A 15,587-nucleotide genomic window follows, 5' to 3' on the forward strand; every position below is an offset into this window, starting at 1 on the left:
ACCCTCACCAACACCAACGACCAACACCTGCCTCTCGTCGGCGCGAATGCATAACGCAACCAGCACGCACACGTAATACTATATCCATTTGAATATGGATGCCTTATGAAGTCACACGTATCCTCCTCCCACCTGGTCCACCCTCTATCGTTCCTCCCTCTCTCTTTTTTACGCCTTTCTTTTTCCGTAGTCCTATCTCTCTCTCTCTTTTTCCCTCTCTCTCTCCTCTCTTTCTCTCTGTGTTCAGTCGTGTTTTTTACCCATGCACGAGCGCGGGTGGAGCACGTGCAACGGGAAACAAAGAGTGCCTCGCAAAGAAAAGAGGTGACGCGAGAGGTGACCGCGAGAGAAAGAGAAGGTGAAGCGGTTTATGAGGTGAAGAGAAAAATGATGTTGCAGGAGGAAGAGCGCAGATGCTGGATGAGAGCATGCGAAATGGTTTCCGACGGTTGAGCGTTGAGGGAGAATATACAATCTGAAGCGAAGGTGAAAATACGTGGAGATTGTTGATAAACAATGGAAAGGCTTGGATTGAAAACTTGATCGAAAAGTAAAATCGCGATAATTCAGTCTCTCTGCGATTTACTTGATTCCGAGACTCGCGAATTACTCATAACGCCTTTACATTAATTAGCATTAAATTGCTTCTCATGTAATTTGCAAATATATTTTAATACAAATTTAAATTTAAGAGAAGCGGGATTTATGACTCGGTAAATGAATCGCAATGAAACGGCGATTCGAGCGACGTTCGAACGGGTGGCCTCGATTAATCCGTCGCGAATCACCGATCAAGGATCTAAGAAGCGAGTCCAACCGCACGTAATAAATATCATTTGTCTCGCTTTCGATTCTGCGCTGGATGGAACGTTTGTCCGTAACGAGCGGCTGACTATTCGAGTCCGATACGTACGTCTCCTTGCATAAACGATCACTGTCGTAACAAAGGCATCTGCGATATAAATTCGATCGTGGCCCTCGAACTTTACCGCGCGCACTTACATCGACAGAAAATCCGAATTTGCTTGCGCGCCGATCTCTCATGCGCGAGGATCTCATGTGAGAATCTCATTTGGGGCCGTTCGATTGAATCTCGATGTTTTACAGTGTCGCTCATAATTGTTCCGGGCAGAATCCCGCGCGGAAATAGAATCGACGCGAACGAACCGCACGATTGGATCCTTTGATCTGGCAGCAACGAGTCGCGGCGATAACCGTAACCCCTGGTGGAAGCTGTTGCTCGTATTCGTCGTTTCTACAACGACGCGCGACACGGCAGCGCGCGGCGCGGTCTTTTACGATTTTCCAGGATGAAAATAAACGCGCGCTCGCACCGACACGAGACGCGACGCGTCGTGGCCGCGGCGCGGCGGACGGCCCGCGTCGCGGTTCGCCGCGATATTTCTGCATCACGCGCGCGCGCACCGTGATTCGAGAGCCAAGAACTTCGGGTGAGCCGTCGACAATAAGCGTAGTCGCCGCGAGTTGCAGCCAGTTCTCGTTAAAATAACGAGTCCTTACGATTCGAGAAGCTCGTACGGCGCTCATACGCGCGTAATTATTACGGGAAACGATGCAGCGGCACATTTCGGTTATTCTTGTTTCTTTCAGTAAGTTTCGGCGCCATTTTCGCTATACGTTAAAGTATTCACAAATAGTAGCACCGCGGTAAATGGTATCCCTATTTTATCAAAGCACCGGTCTACGTAATTTGTGAGATTATACAATATTACTTATCATTATGAAGAATATTACAGACGATTATCGTATTATTGATAAAAGAATTTTACACAAGGAAGTTATCTACAACCTTATATAAATATAAAATTTATCAATGATAGTCAGTCGAGTCGATTAGATTTCTCGAGTCGATTAGATTTCTTAACTAGAATTCTTAATTGTTTATTAGTTTCTGGCGAAGTAAATGTTTCCTATTCGATATAAAATTTATATAAACAACGTGCTACGCAATGAAGCAAGTTTTTACGCGACTTTTGCATCAATCGAAACAAACACGTAACTTCCCTAAATGATTTCACCCTCATCCGGAACAAGTTGTTTTCTTTGAATCCGAACGCGCTAACTCGGTGGGATAGAGCAAGAGGAAATGAAAAAAAAAAGCTGGATGAAAAGCAGCCGATCCTGGGTCGAAAAGGACGAAGGAGCAGGGCGGAGCTGCGCCCGGAAGGGTGCGCGGGCGCGTTTCGCGCCGAACGACCGTTCGTGGGGTCGGAGGTCGCGTTCAGGTGCGACGAAGACGGAAAGGAGGGAACGCTTAGTCGAGCAAACGCACCCAGAAATGCAAAGTCGAAGTGCTGGCGTGAAGCGAGTTGCCCGCCGGGGTTCGACGTCGTCGCGACGTGACTCCACCCGGGTAGTTTCCCCGATCTTCCTTCTGCTTGTTTAATCTGTTTTCGTGGATCGCGCGGTCGAGAAGTAAGTCGCTTGACCGGTGGTCGACGCACGATCCGAGATATCAATGATAAATCGACGAGGATCACTCGACAACTGACCAGGTGTGCTGTACGTCATACGAAATCAGTGTTGCGTTCGCGCCGTAAACAATAAATGTAACGTTTTGGGCATCGACTGGAATATCAATCGATACTGCCCGCTGCCACGTGTTCGCCGACAGCGTGGTTGTCTTTGGGGTGTAGCCACGTGTAAATTAGCAACTGCGAGAATGACTTCGATATTGGAGTATAAACGGCTACAAAAGAAATCGCGGAATAACGTATATCACATTTGATTCTGAACCTTTCAGTTCTTAGACCGATTATCTAAAATATGATTTTGGAGATGTGTTAAACGATACTGCTGCTTTATATCGTTAAAGTTTTGACTTTTCGAGTGCCATGTTATTACTGAAGCGTGTGTTTGCTCGAAAAGATGATTGACAGTTATTAATTTAAATACGATGTAAAATTAATGTTAATTTAAAATGATATTACTGCTGTACTAATATAAAACTGTATTATGTATGCAATCTTTGCTCAACGATTTTCACACGTAAATTGCGTGTTGCGCTGAATTTTTCAAATGTTTATTCAAAAGATGCAATACATTATAAAAGAATTGTGATGTGTGCTGTTGATGCCAATACGTAAGTGAAGCACATGAAAGTTTTTCATTTACATTGTGGATAGAGGAAACAGCAAGTTATTAGCAAAAATTATTAATGAAAATTTGTAAAAATAATTATGCAAACATCTGTACCGTGCTCTACGAGGAAAAACGATTAGCATTGTTCCATGTTACCAAAATGTTAATAGAATTTCTCGGACGTGGCAATTCGAAACATGAATATTCGCAAGCTAAGCGATAGCTCTTTATCGAACAAGAATGTTTATAATCTGTGCACGTGGTGAATACTTCGTATCGGAGCGGTACAGACTACACGTCAGCAATCGGCAGCGATAGCGGCTGGACACGAAGGCGATCAGTAATCAGCATCGTCAGCAAATGAGAGCAGCCTGCGAACACCTGTTCCTAACGGATGCTGCCGTTCGTTCGAGCAGACGTAAGAAGAGATGCAACGAAATTAGATACTACACGGACATATCGAGAAATCGAGCGATACGATATATGATACTTTTATTAAACGGTACAGACTTTCGTAAAATTGAATCTACACCGCATATATGAAAGAAGTGATGGAGGTATCTTTACTACAATATCTCGACTCAATAAATCAGACTGGGCCTGATTATGGCAAATTCTTCCATCGCATGGCGCAAACGATAAAAATAAAAATAATCTTTTGCCACTTTCTTCGAAATATTCAAATTTAAGTCATTATATTAATTAGATTTTCCGTACGTTACGTTTCAAATCACGAAGGTACCATCTATTATCGACATCGATTTTAAATAACATGTCAAGTTTCATTGATGTTCAAACTCGCGAGCGCCCTAAAATCATGACAATTATCATACGGCAGACGTGAATGAAAAGTTGTATAGAGAAGTTTCCGCGAGAAGTATCGATCGAAAGCATGATACGTTATTGACGAGACTCGTAGTCAAACGGCCTCCGGCATCTTCCGCCTCCGACGAGACTGCATAAGCGACCAAGAGAGAGAGAGAGAGAGAGAGAGAGAGGCAGGTAGGACAGAAGCTCAGGAGCAAAGAGGCGAGAGGTCGCGAGAGCTGCCGTGTGCACGATTCGCACCGCGGAGGAGAGACAGCCGCTGATCATTGGTGGACAGCGGAGCCGGGTCGCCTAGGTGGTGGGGAAGCCACCAGGTCGACTCCGCAGGTGGGGAAGGCCAGGAGAAGGCGGAGGAGGAGGCGTCGTCGACGCCGCCGCGGCGGTGGTAGTGTCGCGGACAGTGGTAGTGGTACCGGTAGCGACATGAAGAGGAGGCAGAAGAGGGCGGAAGAGCAGGAGGTGTAACGTCGGAGGTGGTGTAAGGAGAGGAGAACAGGCAAACGGAGGCAGCGAAGAGGGAGGTGAGGGAGGGAGGGAGGGAGGCGGTGGAAGAGGCCTCGCGGGGGAGCTCGGCTGCGGAGAGAGGGAGAGAGCGTCGCGAGGGTGGAGGACAAGGTGGCGGAGAAGGAGGAGACGCGAAGGACAGGAGAAGCCTCCTCCGCGCTGTCGGAGGACAGATCCGACGTGCGTCAGGATCCCAGCTGGACGGACGGACGGACGGACCGACCCGACCGACCTCTCTCTCGCCGCCGTCGGATAAGCGGAGGAAGCGGAGGAAGAGGACGCGATCGGTCGCGGTCCGTACCGGAAGCCGACCGCAGCGCGGACTACCCTCTCTGACGCTACCATCGTCCGGTATGCGCCCGGTACGTGTCTGAGCGAATATTTCTCGATCGCTCTCGCCGCGATCGGTCGAGACTGACGAGAGTGAAGAAGCTGCCACTCGCGTGTCGCGACACCCGATTGACAATTCAGGAAGGGAGGGGGTGGACAGCGTGAACTGATCGACAGGATAATAAATCGGTGCATAAACTCGCATGGCTCGGAGGACCGTCAGCGACGTTCTTACAGTTAGTGTTTTGTTTTCGAGTTCGCCACCCGTCGTGCAGCGATGAGATCCAAACCGGTGGCGAGAAGACTGGCACAGGGTGAGTAGCGATTTTTATTTATCATCATCATTAGCGATAGGTATATTATGACAGATATTTTGTATTTGCCTCGAAAAATATATGTGAGGAAGATGTAAAATATTAATTATGTAATCCTAATTTTTTCTTTTTAAGAAGCTATATATTAAATATATCTTCTATTTTTATAATATTTTTTTATGTAAAATTTTGAAATTTAAAATCTGATATTCTCAAAACGTTACAATTATTCACACATTTTTCGTTTCTATTTTTCTACTTTATAAAATAATTTCTATTACGGTAAATTATTGATATTTTAATGAGATAAAAGAAATATATATAATGTATCTGTAATTTTGAGAGAAACGTTTGGTAGATCATGTAAATGGAGAACAAAATAATGTGAATAAAAGTATCTTCGCTCGTCTGAAGCAAAAGCTAATTGTATGTTTCGGCCTCAGGTGTTAATAAAGAATTTACATAAACTTGTAATCCACTTTAATTCGTAGCCAACGTTTCGACCTACTTGGTCCTCCTCAGGGCAACTATTGTTACATTCAAATAAATAAATTAATGTCTATTGGAGCTCACATAAGAAAATTATATACAAACAAATTTTAAAAGTCATCGTCGGTGGTACTAACACCTGAATACCGCTCGTAATACAAGCCGAAACATACAAAATAATGTAGTTCTATAATATTTTTCTTCGATCACTCTCTATACATTTAAAAAATAATCCATCGATATATGAGCACTGTTTTATACAGTGCTTTATAATTTTAATTACATGCAGGAAATGCTGATGGGAAAATACATGGAGGAGATTATAATTACTGTTTAAATTGCTTGACGAATAAGAGGAAATTAGAACGCTTTCAAGAAATATGTCGCGGTTTTTTAATTTCTCATATGAACTTTATGCGCCGCAAACGGTATATGACACATTTTCTCGTTACAGGTAAACAATGATTATGGAATTTTTTAAAAATAACATTCTTTTTATTTTTTTAAACGTGCATATTTTGATATTGTAATTTTAATAAACTCTTTGCTCTTTTTATGTTTGGAAGCTGCTTTCTTACAATATATTCACAATTATCTAACCCAAAATATACATTTATTTTTTGCAGACATATTTCCATTTGATTAATTATTTCTTTTCCATTATCATATTATAATGAAATGCAAAGGATCGTTATTATATATTTTTTCGTTACATTTCATTAATATTTTATAGTTGCTTTATATTGTTTTATAGATATATTTACGTTGGCAGAATTACCGAAGGTCTTAAAATTAATTTACATGTTCATAAATTATGTATACATCTGTCTTAACGAAATAAATCAAGATTAAAGTTCGTTTACTTAAAAGTTTGTTACACAAAAATAAGTTTAATTAAAATATTTATCAATTTTTATTAGTAATCCGATGCAATTGCCTGCGAATCTTCATGATCGATAACGGGAATCAGAAATGAAACTCGATTCCATCGCGCTCCTGGAAACTGCTGTACTAGAACGGAAGACATTACGAGTCTTTCCGCGGAACTTATTTAACGAGGCAATAAAAACATACCATGGCATGAGTACTATATAAAACTCATTTTCGAGACTCCGCCGCCGTTGCAAAACGAGCTTGTGTCTTAGCCAAGTCGAGACTTCGCGATATTACCTGCGATCGTTGGACAGATTTTATTTTTGACATACCAGTCGCGTGACAAACGCTGCGTATACAATGCTTTTAATTCTTTTAACGTCGACAATTGCAATTAGCTTTCTCCTAAACGTTTTAAACACGTATATCAAAGAAAGCACGGTAATAACTTTTGTACGATTGGTACACGCTTCTACTTTCAGTCGCACTGGGATTCGTGAATTTTGTAAATTATCGATTTTATCAATAAATGCTCAAATCAGGCGTAAATCTGCATAGCGAATTGACATGATCCGATTCTCGACCGGCAAGTGCGTGATATCTTACGCGTTGAACTGCCGGACGGCAGTTTGGACAGAAAATACGACGCGGGAAAATAAAATTTCGATAACAGCTTGTTGTCGCTCACATCGTTTTATTCCCCGTGTAATAATGGCCATTCGAGAGATCGGGGACGCGACCAGCCGATTGGTCGCTCGCGAGATCGACCGCGATGCGAATTTCCGATAACGGCGTCGCGAATGACGAGCGTATCATTGTCCCTGATGCCCCCCGGGTGGTGACACGACGACGACAGCGTGTGGAAGAAGAGTAGGCGGTCCTCGCGCTGGCGCACCAGCGCAAAACGGTCGGTATCATTCCTTCTTTTCCTGTCTTGTCTCTGCTCGTCCTCTCGCCCCATCCCACCTCCTCGCCAACGGAAGTCCCGCCCATCGCTGGTCGACACAATGTTTGCAATTCCTCCATTTCTCGTCTCGTGCGACGCGATTTTCAGCGAGCAAAATAAATCCCGACTTGTAACAATCACTTTTCGCAAATAAACGAAGTACGATAGACTTTTTAATACTTTGATGCCATCCATTATTCTTCTTTCTAACGTTTGATTTGATAACGTTGTATCATTTTTGAGATTTGAAATAAATCCCGCTATTACTTCATCGAAAAAAATGAAATTTTGGGAGAAAGTAAATATTGGATCAACGAGCTTGTGTTCGACAAAAATGCGAATCGATCTCTCTTTGTGCGTTGGTTAACAATGCAACATCGTTCGATCTATAAAAGATTCGCCCGCGCCAACGTGCTAACATTAATTTATTGTTACATCGTGAATGGCGCAGAATAAATTTTCAACGAATGTTTGTAACGAGATCCACTGGTATTTTCTCTCAACGCGACGGAAGGACAATGACAGTGCAGCGCATAAAGACGGAAACATCAAGCCTGCCTCTAGGCATGAACCGTTGACTTGCATTTATTTCTGGCATGTTGCTGCGCGGAATTTATTATTAACCTCGCTTCTGGCTCTCTTAGGGTGACTAGGTTTAAGAAATGGAAAGTAGAAACACGCGTACACACATACACACACACTTTTTCATCAAATCAAACATTACAGTTATTTATTACGCAAAAACATAAAATACAGTATTTTTTTAAATTATTAAGCTTCATGTCTTTTATTGTTATAAATTTTGTGAAATGTGCTCTCTCATCCCAATACTGATTTAGAATAAATTCTAAAAAAGTCTTTATTTTTATTTAACATAGATTTACAATTAAATGTTTATAATATTTTATCAATAAACACCGTAAGTTTGTACATAGCTGTACATAACACGCGAGGTAGTCTATATAGCGTTCGCGTTATAATAAACTCCCTTCCCACGGCTCGACGATTCACTGATGTAAAGGTACGTGCTCTCAACGGATCTTATAATCTATAAGACCTAAAATCCGTTAACGCTTGACTCACAAGTCGGCGAAACAATAGCCCAACCATCGAATCTTTCGTTGCATCGAGGGCAATCTTATAAAAAAAGACGCTTGTGAGAGAAAGGGAGCGAGATATACATATAAAGATGATTATTCTTAATATACAATATTGAAAATTAACAAATTAATTTTTAATGATATGTAAAATTGACATTTCATTTTACACAAACATAAATAAAAACTGAGTACATTGAGTTGCGTTAACGTTTTATATTTTAGTTCATATAATAATCGGTCTCAATATTATATTTTTACATTTTATAATATATCCACGAATATTAAATTTAAAAAATGTTATATATTTTTGTAAATAGAAGCAAAATGTACATTTTGTAAAAAAAAATGATTTTTATTTTGTTATTTTTTATCTAGCAGTAATGATTAAAAAAGAGTGTATCCGATGCATTTCAGGTTCCTCTCGTTCAAGATCAATGCGATCTATGTATGATATATGTTTCTCTCTTTCTCTCTCTCTCTCTCTCTCTCTCTTTTCCTCCCTCCCTCTTCTTCTCTCTCTTTCTGATGGCCGATGCATTGTGCTCGCGAGACAAACGGGAAATCCGTGAAACTGATAGGAAGCGGGAAGAAGAGGACCCTCTCTCCAGACCGCAGGAATAATCGCGGAATTCACCTACCTATACCGCAGGTTTGAAAGACGCATCATCCCATTGAGAGTCGCATCTAACCGCGGCACCGGAAGTCGTATCCGAGAGGAGACAAAACCAAAGAAACACAACGCACGGAATATACGTGGGAGGAGTAGGGGGTGGGAGTTCTGTTTCATCGCCGCTTTTGTCTCGCATCCTGAGAGAGAGCACGACTGAATGAGAAGTATGAATAGATCGGATGATCCCCTAAGGTAGGTCAGTCCATTCTCGTTCTGCGGGAGACTCCAGCTACCGTAGATCCCACCTCTTCTTCTTCTTCTTCTTCTTACTGTCCTCGCTGCTCTTGCCTCAGACAGATTCAATTAAGAATGCCTTCTTTCTCGATACGGTTCCTTGCGTTCCTAAAACATGAAATATTTGATATTGTTGAATTGAAATTTCTTTACCTTAATTACGTCTATGATTTGATAAAGGAGAATGGATTTAGTTAAGCATATTAATTAATCACAGAGTGTAGTCATCAATGAATCGGTGATTAATCATTCAGGAAAGAACTTTCGCCTCAACTAATTGATAATTTGAGTTTTTAGAATAATATTACAAACCGCTATCAGCCGACTTGTCACACAAGTAAAATTTCGCAACTTTTTCAACTTTTTGAAATTTATTAGAGACGTAAACTAAGCTTTCCTAACGTTAACAATTTTATTTAATAATAAGATTAAAAAACTTCTGCGCATAATACGATAAAATTACAATACTAATAGGACACATCTCAATTATTCCGTTTGAATGCCGTTGCATATCCGCATTTTTATAAAAATGTACGCAATAGTGATTAACGGTCATGCAACCGAGTTATTTCTCGAGAGCGCCTCGCGCATCAAACGAATGGGCGATGGAACAATTGATCGGCCGATCAATTGGTCACGGGCGCACGATATCTTCTCCTTTTCTATTAGAACGGACGAACTTTTACGGCGTATTATATCGACGTATGCGACGAACATATTGAAGACAAAGCGACTACGGGGAGAGGAAAGGGAAATGAATCGTATCAGTGAAGCGGCTCGACAGAGGCGGGTCTGAAAACCTGATGAAACTCAAGCATCGAGTCTCCAAATTGCTCAATTTTGCAAAATAAATTTATTCAAAAACGTTATTATATTAAATAAAAAGTAATAATATAAAGACCCTCGAAATTCATATATAGATAGGAAGAGTCACACTGTAAGGGTCACACGCGGATATTTTTGCCAACGTTTGACATAAGACTCACCCCTGCCTGTTTACCGAATCATTTTTGTGTTGTGCGTCGTGTCGACAGGATCTCGCACAGATCTCTTTGTACAGATCACTCCTTTGCCATTGTTCATACCATTTTATTTTTACGATGTATTCGTTCTCCAGACTACTTGGTGAGTTATAGAATTAATCTAATTAAGACAAGGATGTAACTCCTTAATTACGTTACAGATTTGGACCTTGTAGTCACACTAAGTTTCTGTAAAACTTGGAAACAGTAAACTCACTATGTTGTTAAGGAGAACATTTTATTAGTGTTGTTAACATTATACCACTGAAGATGGCTCGGACAGGAGCCGAAACGTTTGGAATTTGGAATTTGTTGAAATAAATCAATATAATATTTAGACGCATCTGGATCCGCGTGTGACTCTTACAGCCTCTTCCTATCTATGTTATTATATTAATAGAACCAGAATGCTCTGTAACATCCTCTCGCTTAGTTTTATTCCTATTAAGGGCGTCCAAAGAGCCTATTTTTTTTATCTTCGAAAGCTGAAAGACAGTTCCTGCGCTTTTGGGACAGCGTTATCATCGTGCAAGTTCGAAGCTGAAAAACTTCAGAGACCACCGCACGCAATACGATTAAGAATTACGGCGCGATATATCACTTATGCCAGATCACAGATTGTCTCTCGTTTCATTTCGTTGGCACGGCTTTTAATTGGCAACTGCGTGTACGCTGCAGGCTTCGGCTAAATACTTTATCGCGGTTCACGTTGTGTCGTGTGTGACAGGCACGTCAGGCAGCTCGTGCACTCACGTTTTACGACACGACCTGATGTTAATAATACTTAAGCGAACTACTAACGGGAATGACCGATCGAGAGTCGATCGCCTCGTAAAGCGGAGTATAATGAAATGATGATGCATTCTCTGCTCTCGAAAAAGACTCTGTTACTTTGCCAAGCCGATAACTTTTCATTTCACAAAAAATTCTTTAAGCGAAATGTTCTCGTACAAATTGATAGATATTTAATTTGTATAATAAAATAACAACATTGAATGTAGCAGTAATGAAATATATTGCGAATAACATGTCTTCGAAGAAGAACAATTATATTTAAATTACATAGAAAACCAATTTCTTTATAAATTCATTGATATTTTCCCCTGGAAAAAAAAGTAGAATATTTATTTCTTCAATTTTTCAGTTACAAATATACAATTTTCTGATAAAAAATTGATAAACTGCTTTAAGACTTCAATTTGACTATATAAATATTTAACTAAAACATCAATATTAAAATATTTTTTAAAATTAATAAATCAATAACGACCAAACAAACAAACAATAATATTATAATTAAACGGTTCGATTATTTTCTTTTCTTTCGTATTATTAATGTCAATGATATACGACTGAACGGAGGTCTGGGTATCTCGAATAGGAATTAAATATCGATGCAGATAAAACTGAGATGCCGTCTGTTAAGTGTTCGTCAAATCGCGCAATGGTATCGATATCAAACTCTAATTCAACGTGACGTCACTTCTGAAAGAGTAGCTCAAACATTCATTGGCGAGCCGGACGTGATCAATTCCAGCGACGTAAGCTGGAATACCAACACAAATTTCCTCGAAAAAGCAAGCGTGGTTATGCTGAATCCGATAACAGAAACTTGGAACGATCATTTCTGCCTTGCGAATTTCCTCTTTTTTACACTTTTCTTTAAATCTCCTCGTTCCTCAAGTTGCTCGTCAATATTTTCGCAGGTTCACGTCGGTTCTTTTCCTTCCGCGCATACGCCGTACGCCGTCACCAATTAACGTTCGTTTTACCTACGTCTGTCATTTGTTTACCATTTCCGGCAGGGAATGCAATCAGTCCGGCTGGAAACAAATGCAGCCAATCAGGCATGACGGACAAATACGCATGGACTGAGGCGGCCAGATCTCTACATATACGTCAGTATACGTAGTGCAAACGTTTTCAACACTGACGTCGATAATCGATCGTGCGACGTGGTAGTATTTTCAAAGTGGTGTGCTGTTGTATTTACGATCGCTGTGTCTAATATAGCAATATGAATTTTATAGATTTACGTATAATAAATGCAAGGCATGCATATTTAAGCAGAAGATTTTGAATAAAAACAATGTCATTTATTTAAAAAATTGAGTTATTCATACAAAATCTCATACAAAAATATTTAATTAAATGCTGATCATATTTCTCTTAAAATTTATTATTTGTTGTATTTAACAAAGTGTATTAACATATAAAATTATACATATCTATTATATGCATAAAAATAATAACGGCGTGATATTGTAATAATATCACATAGCAATACAATATTTATTTTTTTCACGGTTTATTTTTTCACGATTGCATAAATGTGTAATACTTTGATCTGTATTCCTTTGTACTTTAAACGGTCACATTTGCTTAGATTTGAATTGCGATACCGAGCAGTATTAATCTGACAACGTAACGAGCGTTGCTATAGGGGGCACGCACTGGTGATAAGACGCCATTGTTGCTCGCAAGTTTGCAATTAAACAATTAATCATCTAATTAGACATTCGTCCTGCATCTTTTCCTTCTGTAACAGCCGATTGTTTGATAAATATACGCGCGTCGTAGTTCGCCTCGCGAATTCTGTTAATCAGTGCTCGCAATTGCCTCACACCCTATTGTAGATGCGATTATTTAAAGAATAGTGAAGGAAACAAGATGTATGCGCGAAAGATGTAAATTAAGTCATGATTTTTTCATGAAAATTGCATAAAGCTATAATCATCGTTTTTTGTTAAATAATTGGCAGATTTAAACGCGTTGCGTTTAAGTAATAAATCATATTTTTTTAAATTATTAAACACAATTATGGAATATCCATAATTTTTTAAATATTCATGTACATTATATTATAATAAAATTATTTGTATCGGCTCGACGAATATTTGCCGAAACGTTTGCTATTTAAAATCACGTTTACGTTGTTACATCGAATTACAGTACGTTAAGTTTATATAAAAAAATTTTTAAATTTTCTATGTATTTAGTGAATAAACGCATTGTTTAGAACCAATTCAAAATAATAGTTTTTTCGCAGCCCCTGAATACATGCTGCACTTCGTGCTACTGAGTCGTGAAATTGCTCGAGTGGCAAAGTAGGCGCCTCTATCTCACTGGTGATCTCATAAGTAACCGCAAAGTAGTTTATCCTTATGTACAGTTGTAATATTTTACATCTCTGTATATTTTACAGCTAAGTACATTGAAGATATTTTATAATATTTTAAAATAAAATGATGTTTACAAATAGAAGTGATATGATTAGAAGTAGAAAAATTAATAATTAATGAGAGATTTTATTTAAAAGAAAATAAGAGAAAGTCTATAATTTTTCTTTACACAATTCAACAGATAAAGAAAAGAAAAAGTATAAAAGAGAAAAAAAAACAGAAAAGTATGGAATAAGATAGAAGGCTTTTTAGCAGACCCATCACATACACACAAAAACCAGCATTAATCCGTCGCGTTGTAACTCATAAAGTGGTACCACTTGGATCAGGACTGTGCAGAAATGTTGGCTGCGCCAGCTTCTGCGGCGATAATGGCGTCGATAATGACTGTAGAATTAGCATCGACGAAGCTGATGGCACGCTTTGGCCATGTCGCGGTAATGGATGCGCATAATGCGTCGTGTCAGCGTGCATTATTGTTGACGAGGTTATTAAATCTCGGAATCCCCCTTTATCTCACCCGGTTCCCGGTACGCCTCTCGCGCGCGGCAAGGACCATGAAGAGTGCCGCGAAGAAACAAGTCTTGGGCGAAGGACAACGGAAAGAAGAAAGAGCCGAACAGAACCGTGGCGGATGAGCACGCGTGTCCGCGCATGAGCCGCCGATCGTTAAAGACGATCCTCGTCGTTTTATCTTGCGCCCGAACGATATCTCTCCCATCTTGGCTGTCTTTAGGAATATTAAATAAGACAATCGAATCATAACTTTTATCTTTGTATATCTTCATCAGTATATCCCAAATAAATTAAGAATAATATATATTTATAGAAAAATCTCAAGATTGAAAGACAATATGAGAGATGAGAGCAAAATTTATTAAATATTTTTTAGATTGAAACCTATATCTTATAATGTTATCCTTTTTACATATCAAGTAATAGAGAATTAATTGAGATGTATTCTTAGTAGCTCTGTCTTATTGAAATATTCATAATAATCATTATATTAAATTATAATATATAATGCTTATTTATTCGTACATGAACGTTTACGTACTCACGAATTCATACGCGTTTATCGGCGGATTGACATCCGACCAGACGATTAAAGCATTCGATGAAACGGGAGTAGAAAGGCGAACGTACAGAAAAGCGTTGTAAATGTACGAGTGTCTTCGAGTTAGAAGGGAGACTTGAGCACCCTTTGGAGTGGCTCGCGTGTCTGGCGTTGCTTTACGAGTCTCATTTCCCGCGACGTCATTCCGCCACGACCACCACTGCTTACACCCATCAACGTCGCCTACGGCCGGTCGGTGGTGATCTCGCTGAACAACTGGGCCAGAATTCCGGAGATCGCGATCGAGCCGAAGCGACGCGACGCGACATGACGCCTCAATCGATTCATTGAAAAACGGCAGACGAATGCGCGCCCACGTGAACGCGAGTTCAACGTCAACCTCTTCGCGTTATATTTCAACAATGCACGCTACGTGTCCGGCAAGTCAACGGCAATCGATCTACTCTGTTGTAATATTTTTAAGCAAATTCATGCTTGCGCAATTTTGAGCAGGAAGGGAGAACATATCTGGCGACTATAAAATCGGCCAGCCGTTGTGTCGCGTAATTTAATAAGCCCGGTTTTCGTGCTTCTATATCGATTGACGGTGTTACCCAAGACGCGCGTAAGATTTTCCCGATGACAATCGGCCCGCGAGCGTGTACTCGGCTCTCGTGCAACATAAAAGTGTCCCTACGGGGAGAGGGGGACGGGGGTGCCGCTCGTGCCGTGGCGGACTCGCTCGCCGTGGTGGCGGCCGCCGTGGTGGTCGGGACCAAGAAGTAGGTAGTCGATGTAGGAATGACATGAGCGGTTATCTCAGTGGCCACGCGATATTGTCATCAGGGGTGAGAGGGCGTAAAGGTAGTTACCGCAAGGGCGGGAAAAAGAGAGGGCGAGCGCGAGAGAGGAGAGAGCGAGAGAAGGGGGGGAGGC

The 15,587-nt window shown here is 40.5% G+C and overlaps 1 protein-coding gene across 1 annotated transcript in view; it reads left to right on the top strand.

Annotated features, from left to right (window-relative positions):
- The first annotated feature begins 4,499 nt into the window (after nt 1–4,499).
- LOC112455553 (MDS1 and EVI1 complex locus protein-like) overlaps nt 4,500–15,587 on the top strand; it is a 77,777-nt gene continuing 66,689 nt past the window's right edge. Inside the window, exon 1 of the mRNA XM_025017560.1 lies at nt 4,500–5,078. Coding sequence (XP_024873328.1) covers nt 5,042–5,078 — 37 coding nt within the window. The 5' untranslated portion in view covers nt 4,500–5,041. The remainder of the gene's footprint in view (nt 5,079–15,587) is intronic.

This window comes from Temnothorax curvispinosus, unplaced genomic scaffold (assembly GCF_003070985.1).
Source record: "Temnothorax curvispinosus isolate PA1 unplaced genomic scaffold, ASM307098v1 QBEX01006175.1, whole genome shotgun sequence".
NCBI lineage: Eukaryota > Metazoa > Arthropoda > Insecta > Hymenoptera > Formicidae > Temnothorax > Temnothorax curvispinosus.